Genomic DNA, 20,492 nt, shown 5'->3' with positions numbered 1-20,492 from the left:
ACCATGCTTGCCATATCCATTTCATTCAAAATAGTTGATAAAGGACAAGGTGGAGCCTGAGCAATGAAGTGTAACCGTTGGCTCAATTTTCATGGAAGGGGTCAAAGTTTTGCAACCTTTAAGATTGTGCCAAGATACTAGAGAAACATGTCCTCAAAAGTATGTATTGAATTAAATGATTAAGCAAGTTCTTAAAGTCCTTTATCGCAAATTTTTAAAAAAGTTGACTACATGAAGAAACAATAGAGAGCGTGTTGTGCTAAGTGTAAAGCTTAATGATATTACTTAGCAAAATGAGTACATCTGGGTGCTTCATGAAAATAGAGAAGAAAATATAAATACAAAACTAAATTAGGAAGTCAAGCTTGCATGGAAAAAGTAGCTTACTCTGGGCAGGATTGGGTGATGCAGGGTTACAATTAGCATTTTACGTTAGGAAAGTCTCGTGTAAGTTTGACAAAACGTCAGAAGACTTTCAATCATGCACTCATTATTTATTTATAAAAAATAAAAAAATTGCAACAACATGCTCCTTTTCAATTCAAATTTGATACCACCAGGAGCAAGTAACTGTTCACACCTTTGAATTTCGTGGGCATGCCTCCTTGTGTACGATGTTGAGTATAAGTGCACCGACAAACGTGGGAGGTGAGTAAAGTGAGTGTGACTCCATTAATGACTTTCTAAACTCGTTGTTCCACTTAAGCACATAGGGTTGGATCGCTATTGGGCCACTTTCTGGTTGAATTGGGCTTTAGTGAATTATCTCCCTCAGCCAGTAAATAGCAAGCAAGAAATTTGTTGAATCTTTTATTCAATTTATTCGAAATTTATACAAAATATCTTGTTATAATTAATTAATTAATGTGCATTTTTTCTTCTTGAGTTTTTCAATGGCAGAAAATAAGATAAACAGATACAATGTTTGGAATTGTGATATGGTACGTGTAGAAATGTTCCAAACAAAAGAAAACAAATATTTTCAATAACTTTGTCAATTCTTTTTCTTTTAAAGATATAGATTTTAATGATACTTTTATAAATGGTATGTTTATGTTTGCGAAAATTTTATATATATATATATATATATATATTTTACCCAAAGGCACTTGGTGTAATTGGTTGAGAGAGTTGAATTAACTTATTTTAAAATTTTGAGTTAAAGTTCTAATATATGCAATCATATTAAATAAATACTCCTTCCAAATAATAATATAAAGCATCTTCTAAAATCTCTTGGTCCAAAATATAAAATATTGAATAATTTTTATAATTACTTTTTTAACTATATCCCTATTTCATTTATTACTTTTTAAAAAAACATGCATTAAAACTTTAATTACTATTATCAAAGCTCTTATATAAGGTATTTAATGAGAGTATAAATGAAAATATATGTAAATTTTTAAGAATTTAAATTTTCGGTTAATATTATTTACAAATCATGAATTAGTTAAATATAATTTATATTATAATTTGAAAGGAATATGTCAAAGGCCTCCACAAGATACAGCTTCTGTTAATAATAAGGATCCCAAATAATAAATACAGTTTCTGTTGATAATAAGGATCCCAAATAATAAGAGTTTAGATTAGTCTCGGAAGAGGTGATAATATTTTGTGGTTCCGTGACATTGAATGACGGGATAAAAAAAGAAATATAACTTTTTTTCCGTCATTATAATTCTCCTTTCTTCTCTCTTTGATTGCACTGCTCCAGTAATCCTTCTCTTTTATAAATTGGTTTTCCATGCGCTATGCGCCTCTGCCTGCGATGGCAAATCTTTGTAGCCCATTCCTCCACGTCGTCCTCTTCGAGTAATGTTATCTCTAGAAATTTGTCGAGTTTTTGGTCCTCTTTTTATACCGGAAGCTTTTCGTCTTTGAACTTTGAAGCTTGGAATGCCATCCTTCTTCAGCTCAATACTTTCCTAGCTCACTTTTTACTGTAACATACTTCATTATTTAACGTGTATCTTGCTAAACGTAAAATTCACTTTATTCTTTTTTTTTATAAAATTAAACCACCTGGTGTTACGCATGCACACAATCAGGAGTGAAGGGGAGGGAACCGACAAGGTCATAGTCCCCTAATTTTTTTTAATTTTTTTAATGAAATATAGAAATTATATATTTTCAACTTCCATGAGTTAGTATATTATAGAAATTATAAAACACTTGATAGAATTTTATTTCAATTTTATGTGTAGTCTTTTACATATGTATAAAGCAACTATTTCAATGGTTTGAAGATGTAGTTGTTATAAGATTTACTTATTTTCAATGAGATAATATTATGTATGCTCTTAAAGTATTGATATTATTTTATTTTGCCTTCATTTTATATTTAATAAAAGAAATTATGAAGATTATTATTAAAAAAATTTGTTAAGGATTGAAACAAAAATCCCAAAACATATTGAATGCTATGTGCTTGATATCTATCATAGAATCTGTAACATCCTGATTTTTATATAATAAAGAAATTGTGGAATTTAGGTTTTGAGAAAAAAAATGATAATAATAGGAATTTATATTATTTGAGGTTATTTAGAAATAATATTATGATTAGGTATTTAATTATGAATTTAAAAATTTAAATTTAAAATCACATAAGCAATATTTAGTTAAGATATAATACATAAATAATTTTTTTTATGTGTGTGTTAAAAAAAAAAAGAGAAGGTAGAAGGAACAAAAAAAAGGGGGGGTGGAAGGTTGTTGTTTCTAAGTCCCACATTGGTTAGATGAGGGAAGAGAAGAGGTGCCTTCATGTATAAAAAGGAGGGGGTGTGTGCATTAGGAAGCATGAGAGGCTAAGATGCAATTTAGAGAAAATTGCAACTTTGGGCCCAAAGGTTTGAATAATTAAATTCAAACCTATAGTTTTTTTTTAATATAATTTTGGGACTCACAATCCCATTTTTATATTATTTTTCTCTCTTCCTCTCACGTTGCTCGGCGTTTTCTCGCAAGGGGGAATTATTTTCTTTTTTCTTCAGGTATGTTCTAACTTTCCTGTTTAGATTAGCATTTAAAAATTTATTTAATTACAAAATTAATTTTATAGTTATTTTCTAAATAATATTAGCTTTCTAGTGATATGATTATTTTGTAGGATAGAGTAAATATTTTGATTAGGATTTTTCTATAGGATAGTTAATCTGATGATATGATGGATTAAAAATATAGGTTAAAATTCTTAGGGATATAGTAAATATTATAGAATATTTTCTTAAGGTTGAAACTCATGTTTAAGAATTTTTGAGTTAAAATCTAGATCTATATGGTTGAATTTATGTGGAATCTGAGATGTAGGGATAAATCTATGATTATTAAATATTTATTTAAGTATGAATAGGTATTTTTGAGGTTATAGAAAGGTGATTTGAGGCTTCAGGATAATTCTAAAATTTTTAATTTATTTTTAGATGAATTTTTAGAATGTAGAAGGATGAAATTGCGATACTAGAAGTGAATTGAGGATAAAAAAAAATAGTTCATTAGGGTACGAGAATTTTAGAAAAGAATTTGGGAAGTTAAATAAGGCATAAATCTTAAATTAGTGTTAATATGGACTATAGATTTAAGACTTTCTAACTCTTTAAATTAGAGTTATTTATTTTAATGTAAAATTAATATATAGTATTGTGAAATAATTATGTAGATTATATTGACAAAGATAGTGGTGAAAAAGGAGTTGTGAAGGGGAACTTGTTATTCAAGACACAAGGTAACCATTATTAATGTGTTGTGATGAGTGTGTTTGTGAATGGTTATGTGTTGTTTTGTTGTTTGGAAAAATTATGAATTATTGAAAATAAATACTGTATATACTTGTTTGAAATTATTGCCAAGTGGGTTAAAAATTTATTTTTGTTTATCATGATGAGATATTATTGTTCGGATATATTCCTGTTTGGATATTTGAATGATGCATGACTTGTCAGGGTATTTTAATGTATGGTGTTAATGGGAATTTCTGTTCGGTTAATTATTACCACGTGGTAAGCCCTCATTGGACCCAATGAGTGGCGTGTCGCTTGGTCCAACTCACCTTTGGCCGGGTGATTTGGCGTCCGAGCATGGTGAAAGGAGGATATAAGGTGCAGTCATGCAATTAAATACTTGTTCGGTTTGTTTGAAAATATTGTTCGGTTAAATGTTTTGTGTGCCCACTTAGCAATCGCATGATTAGTTACATCCGCATGCATCATTACATATTAATTTTTGGTTACTGAGACTTTTAAGTCTCATTCCCCGTGGTTAATATTTTTACAGGAGCGAATCCGGCCGAGAAAGCACCAGAGGTGTAATTATGGTGTATGAGACACCATCTTTTACGTTGCCTCTTATTTTGGATTATACAATGTATCTTGTGCCAACTTAGGACATATCTTGTCTATGGAGCATGTAAACTCTAATCCTTTTTATTAAATGCATTTATATGTCCAAGAGGATTATGTCTGTCCCTTTTGATTCATGACCTAATTTAAATAACATGCTATGAGGATCATGTCTGTCCCTCATGGTTCTAATTGCTTTTTGAGATATTTTAAGACCTGTGGTACATTGTCTTGGATGTATCATGGTAGAAATTTTTCTACCATGATAAGGGTATGATAAGGGTTCAATGAAAAAAAAAAAATGATTTCTTGAATTAATAACTTGCGAAAAATTGGTTTGTAAATTTGAGGGTGTTACATATTGGTATCAGAGCATATAGTCGGTTGGCAATATACATTGTTATGGTGCTTCTCATTGTATGGCCATGATATAGCTAGGCTAATTTTATTATTTATATCTTGTATCCTTTAGGAGGGGAGAGAAAATGCCTGTTACTCGTGGTAACTCAGGATTCCAACATGAGCACCTGCCACCGCCACTGCCAAATGAGGAGCCTGACTTGGCGGAATTAAGAATGCTTGTAAAAACATTAACAGACAAGGTTCAAGGATACGAACAAGAGTTGACGGAGCTAAAGAGGCAAAAGGTAACTGAAAATGGAGATAGGGCTCATGTTGAGAGTCATGTGGGGGAAGGCAGTTCCTCACATCCTGCCACTCTGAGAGATCATGAGTCTAGAAGGAAAGAAATTAGGCAGGAGGAACAGAGAGCCCCACCGACCATTACTGATGTGTGGGAAACTGTTAGGAAGTTTAACCCTCCTACGTTTGATGGTAACCTTAAACCATCCGTGGTAGAGGAATGGGTGAAGAGACTCGAATCCATCTTTCGAGTAGTCACATGCACCAGCAATCAAAAAGTACAAGTAGCATTAGTGCTCCTAGTGAAAGGAGCAAGAGATTGGTGGGAGACAGCAGGGCCCAGGGATGATTCTACACTCACCTGGGAGGAATTCAAGGAAAAATTATTTAGGCATTACTTTCCATCAGAGTTAAGGTCTGAGAAGGAAGCGGAATTCCATGCCTTTAAGCAAGGGAACCTCGATGAGGACACATTCATTGCTAAGTTTCAGGAGTTATCTAGATACTCCACGTACCTGCAGTATAGGGATGATTCCGAATGGAAGGCTAAGCGCTTATTGGAGAAGGCTAGACCAGAATTGAGGGAACAATTGGCTCATCTAGATATCCGAGATTATGATGAAATGTGCATAAAACTACAAGTAGTAGCTCGCAGTAAGAAGGAGGTTGAGAGAGAGAAGAGGGGTTATTCATATAGTAGACCCCCAACCTACCCTCGACCCACCGGAGGCATTATGAAGAAAAACCATCAGGGTTCGAGTAGCTCATGGAACCAAGGAAGGCAGAAGGGTCCATTTCAAAGGGGCCAAGGACAGAGGAGCTATCATAGTAGTTATTACGGGTCACAGAGGAGCCCAACAGTATCTACCCCTGCCCCGAGTACAGCGAGCTCTCAACAGTGCACTAAATGCGGGCGTCGTCATTTCGGACAGTGCTGGGTCTGTTACATTTGTGGGAAACCCGGTCACATTGCAAAGTTTTGTGGGGACAACCAGGGCTCAAATATGAAGAACCCTTCCCAACATCCTACTGTCTCTGGTCGTGTGTTTGCTCTTACTCAGGACACCATGAACTCCCCAGATGCCATTAGAGGTAACATCAAAATCCTTCATCATGATATTGTTGCACTATTTGATTCGGGTGCTACACACTCTTTTATTTCTGAAACTTGTGTAAAGAACCTTGATTTGCCTGTGTGTATTTTACCGTTTGATATGAATGTGTCTACTCCTGCGGGAGAATCTGTGAGGACCGCTAAGGCATGCCTTAACCTAGTAGTCGAGTTTAAAAATAGGAAAACAACTATGGACTTAATTATCCTACCACTGAGAGGTATGGATGTAATTGTGGGAATGAATTGGATGGCTGCAAATGGTGCTATCCTAGATTGTAGAGAGAGGAGTGTGTCTTTATCTTCTTTGTCGGTGACCCCAGTCGAGACTCAAGATCATGTTTTCTTGTCGGCGGCGCAAGTTGATAGATGTATGAAGAAGGGTTGCCAGGCCTACATGGTTTTCTTCTCTATCCAAGCTGAGATTGATGAAGGCGTGAAGAATATCCCAATTGTCAAAGAATTTGCGGATGTATTTCCAGACGAAGTCTCCGGTTTACCCCCAAAGCGCGAGGTAGAGTTCTCAATTGAATTGGTACCCGGTACAGGGCCAATTTCTAAGGCTCCTTATCGGATGTCCCCTTCAGAGTTAGCGGAACTGAAAAGGCAAATCGAAGAGCTACTTGAGAAGGGTTTCATCAGACCGAGTGTTTCACCTTGGGGATCTCCAGTCCTTTTTGTAAAGAAGAAGGACGGAAGCCTCCGATTGTGCATTGATTATAGACAATTGAACAAAGTAACCATCAAGAACAAATATCCACTTCCGAGAATCGATGATTTGCTGGATCAGCTTGTGGGATCCGCAGTTTTCTCAAAGATTGACTTAAGGTCAGGGTACCACCAATTGAGAGTGAGAGCAGAGGATATACCTAAGACAGCATTTCGGACGAGATATGGGCATTATGAATTCATGGTGATGCCGTTTGGACTTACGAATGCTCCTGCGGTATTCATGGATTACATGAATAGGATCTTTCGACCCTATTTAGATAAGTTTGTAGTAGTGTTTATTGATGACATTCTTATTTATTCAAAGGATGAGGAGGCTCATGGTGAACATTTAAGAATCGTCTTGCAAGTTTTGAGGGAACATAAGCTTTATGCCAAATTAAGCAAGTGTGAATTTTGGCTCCAAGAAGTAAAGTTTTTGGGCCATGTTGTGTCCAGAGATGGAGTTGCGGTGGATCCTAGCAAGATTGATGCAGTGATGAAGTGGGAACAGCCAAAATCTGTTACAGAGATACGAAGCTTTTTAGGTCTAGCAGGTTATTATCGTCGCTTTATTAAGGGATTTTCGCAAATTGCGATGCCCTTAACTAAGCTAACTAAGAAGGATGCCCCATTTATTTGGACTGACAAATGTGAAGCTGCTTTCCAAGAATTGAAAAAGAGGTTAACCACTACTCCAGTATTGACTATTCCTGACCCTGTGGTGCCGTACACTCTGTACACTGATGCTTCTTTAAAGGGTTTAGGATGTGTTTTGATGCAAAATGACCGAGTGGTTGCCTATTCCTCCAGACAGTTGAGACCACACGAGGAAAATTACCCTACTCATGATTTGGAGTTAGCTGCAGTTGTGTTTGCTCTAAAGATATGGAGACACTACTTGTATGGATCTAAGTTTCAAATCTTCAGTGACCATAAGAGCCTGAAGTATTTATTTGATCAAAAAGAGCTTAATATGAGGCAGCGACGATGGATGGAATTTCTAAAGGATTATGACTTTGAATTACATTACCATCCGGGTAAGGCTAACGTGGTAGCTGATGCCTTAAGTAGAAAGACTATTCATGCTGCACATTTGATGGTTCATGAATATCATTTATGGAACAGTTTTCATGATGTTCCAGTAGATGTGATTGAACATCAAATGGCCGCACTCCAGGTAGCAGACTTTGAGAGCAAATTCTGGGAAGATCTCAGAGTCTCACAGCAAAGTGATGACTACTTAAGGAATATAAGGAAGGAGATAGTGGTAGGTAAGGCCCCAAATTTTACCATCTCTGAGGACACAGTGATGAAGTATAAAGGTAGAGTTTGTGTACCTAATGATCCAAGATTGAGGAATATCCTTTTAGAAGAAGCTCATAGGAGCAAATATACAATTCATCCCGGTATAACTAAAATGTACCATGATTTGAAGCGAGGTTGGTGGTGGCCAGGAATGAAGAAAGATGTAACTGAATTTGTTTCTAGATGTTTAACGTGTCAGAAGATAAAGATAGAACATCAGAAGCCAGCTGGAACACTGCAACCGTTAGATATTCCAAAGTGGAAATGGGATGATATTTCTATGGATTTCATCACTGGACTGCCAAGAACACCCTCGAGTAAGGATGCTATTTGGGTGATAGTAGACCGACTCACCAAATCAGCTCACTTTTTGGCGATCAAGTTTACCTCTACATTAGAGAAATTTGCTGAGATATACATTAAGGAGATAGTTAGACTTCATGGTATACCCTCTAGAATTGTGTCAGATCGTGACCCAAGGTTCACTTCAAACTTTTGGGGTGCGCTACAGAAGGCTATGGGTACCAGACTGAGTTTTAGCACCGCATACCACCCCCAAACAGATGGACAAACAGAGAGGACGATCCAGACTTTGGAGGACATGTTGAGAGCTTGTGCCATTGAACTACCAGGTAGTTGGGATAATCATTTGCCATTAGCTGAATTTGCTTATAATAACAGCTATCATTCTAGTATTGGGATGGCGCCTTATGAGGCCTTGTATGGAAGGAAGTGTAGATCGCCTTTATGTTGGACAGAATTAAGTGAGAGGAGTATCATTGGTCCAGAAATTGTAGAGCAAACCACCCAGAAGATTGCAATGATTAAGCAAAAATTGCTAACCGCTCAGAGCCGACAGAAGAGCTATGCTGATAAGAGGAGACGGCCGTTAGAGTTTGAAGTAGGAGATCATGTATTTTTGAAGGTTTCTCCAGTGACAGGCATTGGTAGATCCATTAAGGCAAAGAAATTGACACCTAGATTTATGGGCCCGTATGAGATCTTGGAGCGAATTGGATCTACTGCATATAGAGTTGCATTACCTCCACAGATTGCAGGTATCCATAATGTGTTCCACGTATCACAGTTGAAGAAGTACAACCCGGATCCCTCCCATGTTATTGAACCTGAAGAAGTAGAATTGAGGGAGAATTTGACCTTTAGATCCGAACCGGAGCGAATTGAGGACTTTAAGGACAAACAACTACGCAATAAGACCATCCGACTCGTGAAGGTGATTTGGAAGGGTGGAGCCCTAGGTGATGCTACTTGGGAGACCGAGGAGAGTATGAGGCGAGATTATCCACATTTATTTGCTTAGGTACATAGTTTCTAAGCTTATCTATTAAATTTTGAGGACAAAATTTCTAAAAGGAGGGGAGAATTGTAACATCCTGATTTTTATATAATAAAGAAATTGTGGAATTTAGGTTTTGAGAAAAAAAATGATAATAATAGGAATTTATATTATTTGAGGTTATTTAGAAATAATATTATGATTAGGTATTTAATTATGAATTTAAAAATTTAAATTTAAAATCACATAAGCAATATTTAGTTAAGATATAATACATAAATAATTTTTTTTATGTGTGTGTTAAAAAAAAAAGAGAAGGTAGAAGGAACAAAAAAAAGGGGGGGTGGAAGGTTGTTGTTTCTAAGTCCCACATTGGTTAGATGAGGGAAGAGAAGAGGTGCCTTCATGTATAAAAAGGAGGGGGTGTGTGCATTAGGAAGCATGAGAGGCTAAGATGCAATTTAGAGAAAATTGCAACTTTGGGCCCAAAGGTTTGAATAATTAAATTCAAACCTATAGTTTTTTTTTAATATAATTTTGGGACTCACAATCCCATTTTTATATTATTTTTCTCTCTTCCTCTCACGTTGCTCGGCGTTTTCTCGCAAGGGGGATTATTTTCTTTTTTCTTCAGGTATGTTCTAACTTTCCTGTTTAGATTAGCATTTAAAAATTTATTTAATTACAAAATTAATTTTATAGTTATTTTCTAAATAATATTAGCTTTCTAGTGATATGATTATTTTGTAGGATAGAGTAAATATTTTGATTAGGATTTTTCTATAGGATAGTTAATCTGATGATATGATGGATTAAAAATATAGGTTAAAATTCTTAGGGATATAGTAAATATTATAGAATATTTTCTTAAGGTTGAAACTCATGTTTAAGAATTTTTGAGTTAAAATCTAGATCTATATGGTTGAATTTATGTGGAATCTGAGATGTAGGGATAAATCTATGATTATTAAATATTTATTTAAGTATGAATAGGTATTTTTGAGGTTATAGAAAGGTGATTTGAGGCTTCAGGATAATTCTAAAATTTTTAATTTATTTTTAGATGAATTTTTAGAATGTAGAAGGATGAAATTGCGATACTAGAAGTGAATTGAGGATAAAAAAAAATAGTTCATTAGGGTACGAGAATTTTAGAAAAGAATTTGGGAAGTTAAATAAGGCATAAATCTTAAATTAGTGTTAATATGGACTATAGATTTAAGACTTTCTAACTCTTTAAATTAGAGTTATTTATTTTAATGTAAAATTAATATATAGTATTGTGAAATAATTATGTAGATTATATTGACAAAGATAGTGGTGAAAAAGGAGTTGTGAAGGGGAACTTGTTATTCAAGACACAAGGTAACCATTATTAATGTGTTGTGATGAGTGTGTTTGTGAATGGTTATGTGTTGTTTTGTTGTTTGGAAAAATTATGAATTATTGAAAATAAATACTGTATATACTTGTTTGAAATTATTGCCAAGTGGGTTAAAAATTTATTTTTGTTTATCATGATGAGATATTATTGTTCGGATATATTCCTGTTTGGATATTTGAATGATGCATGACTTGTCAGGGTATTTTAATGTATGGTGTTAATGGGAATTTCTGTTCGGTTAATTATTACCACGTGGTAAGCCCTCATTGGACCCAATGAGTGGCGTGTCGCTTGGTCCAACTCACCTTTGGCCGGGTGATTTGGCGTCCGAGCATGGTGAAAGGAGGATATAAGGTGCAGTCATGCAATTAAATACTTGTTCGGTTTGTTTGAAAATATTGTTCGGTTAAATGTTTTGTGTGCCCACTTAGCAATCGCATGATTAGTTACATCCGCATGCATCATTACATATTAATTTTTGGTTACTGAGACTTTTAAGTCTCATTCCCCGTGGTTAATATTTTTACAGGAGCGAATCCGGCCGAGAAAGCACCAGAGGTGTAATTATGGTGTATGAGACACCATCTTTTACGTTGCCTCTTATTTTGGATTATACAATGTATCTTGTGCCAACTTAGGACATATCTTGTCTATGGAGCATGTAAACTCTAATCCTTTTTATTAAATGCATTTATATGTCCAAGAGGATTATGTCTGTCCCTTTTGATTCATGACCTAATTTAAATAACATGCTATGAGGATCATGTCTGTCCCTCATGGTTCTAATTGCTTTTTGAGATATTTTAAGACCTGTGGTACATTGTCTTGGATGTATCATGGTAGAAATTTTTCTACCATGATAAGGGTATGATAAGGGTTCAATGAAAAAAAAAAAATGATTTCTTGAATTAATAACTTGCGAAAAATTGGTTTGTAAATTTGAGGGTGTTACAGAATCACTTATCCAAAAGTTAAGATGTTTGGTAAAAATATTTTTCTAGAAAAAAATTACCTTTTTAAATAATCAAACTATTAAAATTTATGATATGAATGATTTTTTATTATGATATAATTCAATCTCATTGATATACAAATTTTGACAATTGAACATTATTAATGTATTGATATATTTATTTATTATGATTATCAATTGAAATAATTAAACAGTAAATTTAATAAACAAGTAATAGAGTTTATTATGTTGAACAAAACCTTAGATTTCAATTATGTATGTAAATTATTTAATGTTTATAAGGATGATAAAATTTTTATCAATTTAGTAATAATTTATATTGAAAAGAAAATTGCTAAAATAAATATTTTAGACATAATAACTAATAATTTTTATATCATGAAAATTTGATCAACAAGACTTAATATATATATATATATATATATATTGTTATGTAAGCATAAAATTGAATATAAATATGTATATTGAAATATTTATATTATGCCGGTGACATATGTATATATAACTTTTTTTAAATTATTACACATATTTTGTCATCTCGGCTTCTCTTAATAAAATTCTTTAACTCCACCCTTTCGCACAGTGCCGATGAAGCATTCATGATTAATGAATTTCCCTCAAATTTGAAACTTCTACTTCATAGACATGTTTAATTTAACGACGTTGAGCGAAAGCATAAGCAACATTTCTTAATTTTCAATGATGATTTCACTCAAACAAGTTAATTCCTAAGCGAAGAGTACAAACATTGTGCTTTTTGATAAATGGTTAGAGATAATCACATTTAAGGACTTCTCCGAAAAAAAAAAGAGAGAAGAATGTGCAGATAATGACTAACGCAAGTTATTATTCAGAAAGAAAAGCGCATGTTACCATTTTCGTCTCAGTTATTGCCTGCGAATGGTTCTCCTGAATGGTCTTTAGATGTAATTTTTTCTAATGGTTAATTTATATCATTATTAAAATTTTGGATGGTACGTGTTGTTTCCAGCTTTTAGTTATCTTTAAACAATTTTTACATATCTCCATGCAAATTGCAAATGCACGGATATGAAATTAATTTTAATAAGGGGAATAAAATAGTTCAAATTAAATATTCTCCTTTTCAAGAGCCTAAAATATATATATTTTTTAATCTGATTGAATGAAGGTATTCAAAATCGAGATAATACTAAAAAGTAAATAAAATAAAGAAGCAAGGCTAAGATTACCGCTTATTAATTATCGTAAAGCAGACTTGGCTCAACTATCAACAGGCTTCCGAGAGTGGAGACTTGTTTCAACTCGATCCAAGAGGTTATTGGTTGGTTGAGTGTGAGTGAAAAACAAAAGTCAAACTTTTTCCAGTATTAACAAAATACCATATTGTTTACCAAAAAAAAAAACTTCACTTATTTAAAAAATAATTAGACTCCTCACGAAGCTGAAAGGTGAAATAAACAATTAGTTTTGAACTTTTTGAAAGCTGTAATTATTAGTGTTTTTGAATTTGATTCATCAGAGAGATACACCTGATGTACCCATTGGATGGGTATAAAAGGGGGTTAAGGGATACAAAAAATTAAGGAATTTTTTTATTTTGTTTTATTTTTTATTTTTAAAACTATCTTCCAAACTATTTTTTATAATTTTTTTAAAACAAAAAATATGTTTGATTAGGTTAAATTAAAAATTGGTCCATAGTAGTGGTCATTGTGATTTATAGCATTGACCTAGGATGGTGGTTATCCATAATTAAAGGGTATTTTATATTTTATATTAATCAAATATAATGTGTTTTTTAAATAAAAAAAATTTATAAGATGTTTGCATTTAAAAAAAAGAGAATAATTTTAAAAATATTTAAATTTAAAACCCTTACTGGTTACTAAAACAAGTTTTTATTCTTTATTTTAAAAAATATAAAAAATTAAAAATAAAAATCAAATATGTCCTGAGTCGTTTTTCTGTTTATAGACTAAAATCAAACCCTGAGAAAATATAAGCGTTTTTAGAACTCAAATTGTATTATTAGAATCTGGAAAGAGTTACGGCACGCTGTTACCCGCCGCCTTGATTCACCACGTCCATCATAATTAAGAATGGAGAAATTAGAAAGAGGAATCTAATACTATTAAAATTTATTTAAAAATATTGTAAAAATGAAAATTAAGATAAAGGACTAAAGTAAGCGTAATTAATTATTATAACCATAGCATAAATTGCGCCAGCCTTAAAATTAACATAAGGTACTGCCCAAGTTATAAAAGTACCATTTTGAAAATAAATTTCGTAGCTTTCAATTTCACACCCAAAAATAAAATGCAGTATTAAATTTAATTAAAACAGTATAATTTAAAAATATTTAATTTTAAATAATTGAATCATTATAATTATTTTAAAATCTTTACTTTTAAAAATTAAATTAATATGATTTTATAAAGTCTTTACTTTTGAAATAATTATTCAATTTGCCAAAAATGCGGTGTCTCGATATCTGAACTCGTGGATTTTTAAAGTAGATGAGATTATTAACTTGTTGCAGTTCTCGGATATTAATTTAGCTTTGTGTTTGTTTGTTGTTTTTCATCTCTGTTACAAAAAAAAAAAAATCCCACAGATGATATGTTTTTGTTTAGAAAATGTCGAATATAATGCGTGAGGTGTGGTTAGAAAATGATTAGGGATAATATAATATCTTTAAAATAATATTTTGATATCTGATCCTTCTAGATAATAATCATTTTTAATACCTTCTTAAATGAATATTATTTTTTCAAGGTCGTTCGTTATAATTTCCCCAGCTGTGATCCCTTGACAATATTTGGCATTCTGGGTATGAGCGTTCAATTTGTATCCATTTTAATTAATTCAATTTAATCTCAATCATATTGGGATGAATTTTATTTTGACCTAAAAGCAATCCGGGTAGAAGTTTGTGAGACAAGAAGATAAAGGGTTTTAAGATGGGATGGGACAGGATATGAAATTGCCTCTAGGACAATCTTATTCCATCCTAGATGTTATATAGATATATATTATTTTTAATATTAATAATTTTAACGACACAGTAAGTATATAGGGTAATGTCTTTTTTTATAATATATTAATTATATTAATATAATTTATTCTTATATCTACCTATTTAATAATTTTTATTTATATTGTATTTTTTGCTTTATTTTTGAAAAATCACTGACTTAACATATTTTAATTAAAGAAAAATAATAATAATTTGATATTATGTTGGACTTGTCTATTGTTGTTGCTCTTGTAACCTAAATATTATTTGCAATTGTTATCGTAATGCATTATGTTTCATATATAATTGACTTTAAGCTCTACATTTGTAATTGTAATTGATGTAATTCAATAATTGTTGTAATTCACATACTTGTGCTGTTTAGGTTTTAAATTTAATAAGTTATGTAATTTAAAATTTTAATTAATGAATGTTATTATTAAAGCTTTTCTTCTATGCTATTTGTTTTATCGTGACGGTGAGACTTGCTAGTTCCATCCCATTTTCTAATAAGATGGGACAACTTTCAAGATAGAATCTAGAGCTCAAGCTTATACTTGTCATCGAGGTAAAAAAAAAAGGCAGTGGATGCTTGTTCTTATCAAGTAGACCTATTGTTATTTGGGATTATACATAGAGAAAATGACTGAAAAATATTTTTGAAATATCTAAATAATAGTCAAGTGTAGTAAAATGTAGTGCTTGTTTGACAACTTGTTTTGAAAAGAATTTTTTTGTTCTTAAAAAAAAATTTGATAACTTATTTTTAAAAAGTATTTTAAAGAATAAAAAATTAAATATTATTTTGGAGCATAAAAAAACAGAAACATTTTGTAGTTGTTTTGAGATTATTGTTCTAAAAAAAAATTTATTATTTTTTTATTTTCGAACATGTTCTACAAAATATCAATTCTTTAAATAATAAAATTAAACAATTTCAAATAGATTGTTAGTAATTATTTTCCAACTTTTAGGGGGCGGGCTTGTATGTTAATTAATTTTAATGTAAAAGTACTATTTTACCTCTCTAAAAAAATTTCAACGAATGCATTCTTCCTGTTCTTCTCTCTTGATATTCTTCCTTTTCTTCTTTGCAGGTGAGATAAAAATTTACAACCACCAATACAAAAACAAAGCGCGTGGAATATTTTCAAAGCAATGCTTGAGGCCGCACCTAAACCTCTCTTTGGTTTTCATGTCACCATTGTCGTCGATAGGACGTGTATTCGAGGACTAGAGCACGAGAGCCCCTGGCTCCTCATAGTCTCGTCTTGAAAAATCATTTTGTGCCAACCTGATTTTTTTTCTTGCAATTGAGACGCCGCATTGGATTGAAGACTTAGGAAAGTGAAATCTCTAACCAAAATTCATACACTCGGTCATGGATGATGAATTGCTTGAGTTGCAAAGACAATTGGAGACTGGAGTTCACACAGCAGGCAAATTCGAATATTCGATCATCGAAGTGAAATGACATTGAATTGGTTTAGAAATTAGAGGAGCTTCGTATCATTGATTTCGACCTTCTTCACACTGTTTCTAGCAAAGAACACGTCACTCCTGTACACTCTGTTACCTTTCACCGTCACTTTGCATCCATGGAGTTTGTTGGGAGGAATCCAATGAAGGGAATTTTGTTTGTCTTCCATAATTAACTCCATTTTAGTATTTTACTATTTTTGATCGGTGGAAAAACAAAATGCTGAAAAGATATAGCACTTTATCTGTCTTGCCTTCAGGCTTGCCGATTCACGATTAAATTTTAGGACAAAGTTATAAATTTGATCATAAATTATTTTTTTAAGAACATTAAGTAGCTTATATTATGAAGTGATGTAAAATAATTTTTTAACTTTTAAAAATGAAGCATTTAGTGCCTATCATTGATTTCATTCAATGGACATTAACTTTTTAGGTGGGGTTCATAAAATTTTGACTAAAAAATTATACACAGCACTCCATCTTAGCATAGGGTAAAGGTACAAGTTCAGCAACAAATTTTTTTTCAATGAGCAATGGGTAGCCTCCACTATTAAGTGGTGCAAAAAAATTATCAATTATAAAAAAAATAAATCATCCAACACATTTTTGTCAATTTTGATTAAACATCTTTATTTTTATACTTATGGAATCCATAATATATCAATCTCTTAGATTTTCTTGCATTCGCTCTTGTTCTTAATATCAACTCATGAAAAAGAGGCTCGGAGTTTTTATTTGAAGATACTTGCAAGGACAACACTAATGAAGTAGAAGATGAAGGAGAAAAAGACAATATTTTGTTTGAATTTATGTGGCAATTCAAGTGAAATAGTAATTTAAATTGTGATGTTATTGCATATGGCAAATAGCTTGATTCAGTTGCTTCATTTTTTATAAAAATAATTTTTGGCTAAGTTTGTGATGTTGCTACAAGTGCAATAATAATTTGTCACATTGTCGTGAGTATATAGTCAAATTTTTTCATGAACGTGAAATTTTTGTTGATAGTTTTCGAGCTACAAGGCTGTCTTGCTGGTTTTAAGTTTGGAAAACTCAATTTATATAGCAATACTATAATTAAAAACCAGATAAGAGAATACTTCATCCTATACACTTAATATATTCATATTCAATCAAACTATGATATGTGAATTTTAATGTATTGATGATATTAATATCAAAAATTTATTATAGAATGAATGAAAATAAATAATTTATAAAAACATCCATTTATCTTAATTTTATTAAATAAAATATATTATCAAATATATAAGATTAGGCATATAAATTCTTTTATAAAAAAAACCCAATTGGATTGGTATATGTTTAAAAGGCACTATCAATAATAATTTGATCTAGTGGAAGAAACTAATTCTTTAAATACAATGACCTGTGGTCCAAATTCTTATTCAAATATATGTTTTTATTTAATGTCTGAAAATACCTTAAATATTATTATCTCTAAGGCCCGTTTGGATATCTTTTTAAAATCAATTATAGGTTTAAAATCATGAATTTAAAAAATTTTATCTAAACATCTTCATTTTTTTAAATTTCATTTGGAACAAGCTAAAATTTATTTCATTTTAAAAAATCAATTCTGAATATCATTATCTCATCATTTTTAATAGTAGAATTATCTACTTAAAATTGATTGTGAAAAAATTATCCAAACATAATTAATTTTATTATAACCAATTTTTAAAATTTATCAAAACATCATCACATTTTAATAATTAATTTTTTTAATTGAAATATAAACACACCCTAATGAAAGAACAAATGAAAATATACACATGTGGGAAAGCAGCAATTATTATTTGTATTTTTGTGGGGCCAGCGAAGTTTGAAAATCGTGAAGCATGGGGCGAAATCTTTAGAAAACAAATACTAGCATTAAAATCAGAGACGAATGCTACACCAAAAAAAAAAAAAAATTGGAGATGAATGATGAATCACAAAAGATATTGTCAAAATTCCGAAATCTCATTAGGGCTAAATAAATCGTACAGTAGATAGAGATCTCCTATCCGCGTTGTTGGCGTGGTGGCCGAAAGTTCATGTTGACTTGTCTCCCACTAAAAGAATCAGGAAAAAATTACATTTAAATCTTACATAAAAAATTAATTATTATAAAATTTATTAATAATTGAATTAAAAAAATTCACAACACAATTAATTATCAATTTTCTTAATTCAATTATCACTACACTTTATAATAATTAATTTTTTTATTTAAAACTTTAATATAATTCTTTCAAGAATCAAAGGATACACCTAAGGCTAATATTGGAGCGTCCCTCCACCACCACATCTTTTGCTTTCAATGGTTTTTTTATTTGACAGAGCTTTTATTGGTTTTAATGCGAGAGAAATAAATAATATTGGATATAGTTGATAGAACGATTAAAAAAATTATATAATATTCTATCTTTTAAATAAAGCAGGATTTTTTGGCCAAAAAAATCAAACAGGATTTTGAAAAGATGCCACGCTATATTGTGCATGCAACTTGCAACTTTATTTATCCACATTTACCGCCCTTGCTAAAAATTAGGCGTGTGCTGTGGTATTGTTAAAGTCATCAAACAGGCATTTATTTTATTTTATTATTATATCCCTTTCGTGGCGAGCAAATGCGCGCATATCCATCAACTATAATTAAGAATGTTCCGTCCTAAAAAATACTTATGTCCCGTCCTAAAAAATAATTAAGAATAATTTTTTTTTCATGTGTTTCATTCTAATACTCCACTATAATTTTGACGAGCCCCAAATCCAAACTTAATTTTGTGTTAACCAAAAAACTATTTTCTTAAGTGTTTTAGGAGAATTTGAACCTATAAAATAGTAAAAATTAGTTCTTCCTTTATAATTTATGTGAATATGATTCTTTTTAAAAAATGTTGAATATAAATTATTTTTTAAAAAATGTTGAATATAAAGCTAATATTAGTATATCAGTACATCAAAATATCACATAATAAAATTTAATTCAGTTACATTATTAAAAAGTTATAAAATTGTGATTTTTTTGGGGCTAAACATAGAATTGTGTTTCAGTTTTAAAACTCAAGTGTATTTGCATGAAAAATCATGTATGCTTTTTCAGAATAGGAGTACCTTTTCTCATCGCTATAGGCAGTTTTTGTTTATTAGCTAAAATTATAATTTGAATTAGTACTATAGTAGCTAGAACTAGAAGACACATATACAGGCCAAAAAAGCATAATTTTGTTAATAGAGTAATAGATAATGTTCTCTAAATTTAATTTATCATGTGTATTAGGGATACTCTTTCCATTCATCATCACAAGACACTTTTAACCTAATCATATTTTCTTAAGTTTTTAAAATTACATATTCTTTTTATATTTATCTATATTTAATAGGGTGTTTTAATTAATAAATTTATTAATTACACCCTTAATTAAGATATTTTTAAAAATATCATTAATTGAACTTTAAATATTTAAAATAGTTTATATTTTTTAACATCTTACTTCACATAAAAAATATCTTATATTTTCAGATGGAAGGAGTAATTTTTAATTGCAACCACTTGCTTAATAAATGATAACTCAGCACTCCAAACTCACAGGTCACAAGTTGGCATTAAAAAAAAAAAGGTTAATGTATAAATTTATCTTTAAGGTTTTCATACAGGGGCATCTAGTATTTTTAAATTTTGTTACGTACAATATTATCCTAACATTTTTCAATTTAATACAATTTTGCCAAATCGTTCAGGTTTGACCGTGTTTACAGTATATTAACTTTGATTGTTATGTGCAGTGTTGATAGCTGCCTAGATGGAACGTTAAAAAATTTAAAATTTAAAAAAGAAACAGATCCAACGTGTTCATTTTCATGCATTGAAAAAAGAGAGAAAAGAAACCCATTGTCTTCCTTTTCTTCTCCGTTTCATTTTCCATGAAAAATCCAGAAGCCATAATTGAAACACTGAAGCGCTCAATCATCACCGTTTGACCTTCTTCTCCGTCAAGCTTCCAGGTAGAAGAGGAGGACGAGCCCACAAACCCACAGCCAGGGAGAAATTGTACGCTAAAAGGGATGATAAGAAGATGCTGGGTGGGTTTTTGAAGAGAAAGAAGAACAAGATGGGTTTTTCACGAACTCTTTCTGATTTTATAGGTTTGATGGGTTTCTGGGTTAGCAACAATGGGTTTCTCGTTATGAGTCCTCGAGCATTATGGATTTGTACGCTATTCGATTTCTA

The 20,492-nt window shown here is 31.4% G+C and overlaps 1 protein-coding gene across 1 annotated transcript; it reads left to right on the top strand.

Annotated features, from left to right (window-relative positions):
• Positions 1 to 4,899: 4,899 nt before the first annotated feature.
• LOC129302348 (uncharacterized) lies at positions 4,900 to 11,664 on the top strand. The gene is made up of 2 exons (XM_054941159.1): positions 4,900 to 6,080; positions 11,326 to 11,664. Exons 1-2 carry the CDS (start codon positions 4,922 to 4,924, stop codon positions 11,358 to 11,360), a joined length of 1,194 nt encoding a protein of 397 aa, XP_054797134.1. The 5' UTR covers positions 4,900 to 4,921; the 3' UTR covers positions 11,361 to 11,664.
• Positions 11,665 to 20,492: the final 8,828 nt, after the last annotated feature.

This window comes from Prosopis cineraria, unplaced genomic scaffold, assembly GCF_029017545.1.
Source record: "Prosopis cineraria cultivar Desert tree isolate PC_DT_omini unplaced genomic scaffold, ASM2901754v1 PC2, whole genome shotgun sequence".
NCBI lineage: Eukaryota > Viridiplantae > Streptophyta > Magnoliopsida > Fabales > Fabaceae > Prosopis > Prosopis cineraria.
The sequence above is the reverse complement of the archived record's forward strand: the minus strand, read 5'-3'. Positions and strand labels throughout refer to the sequence as shown.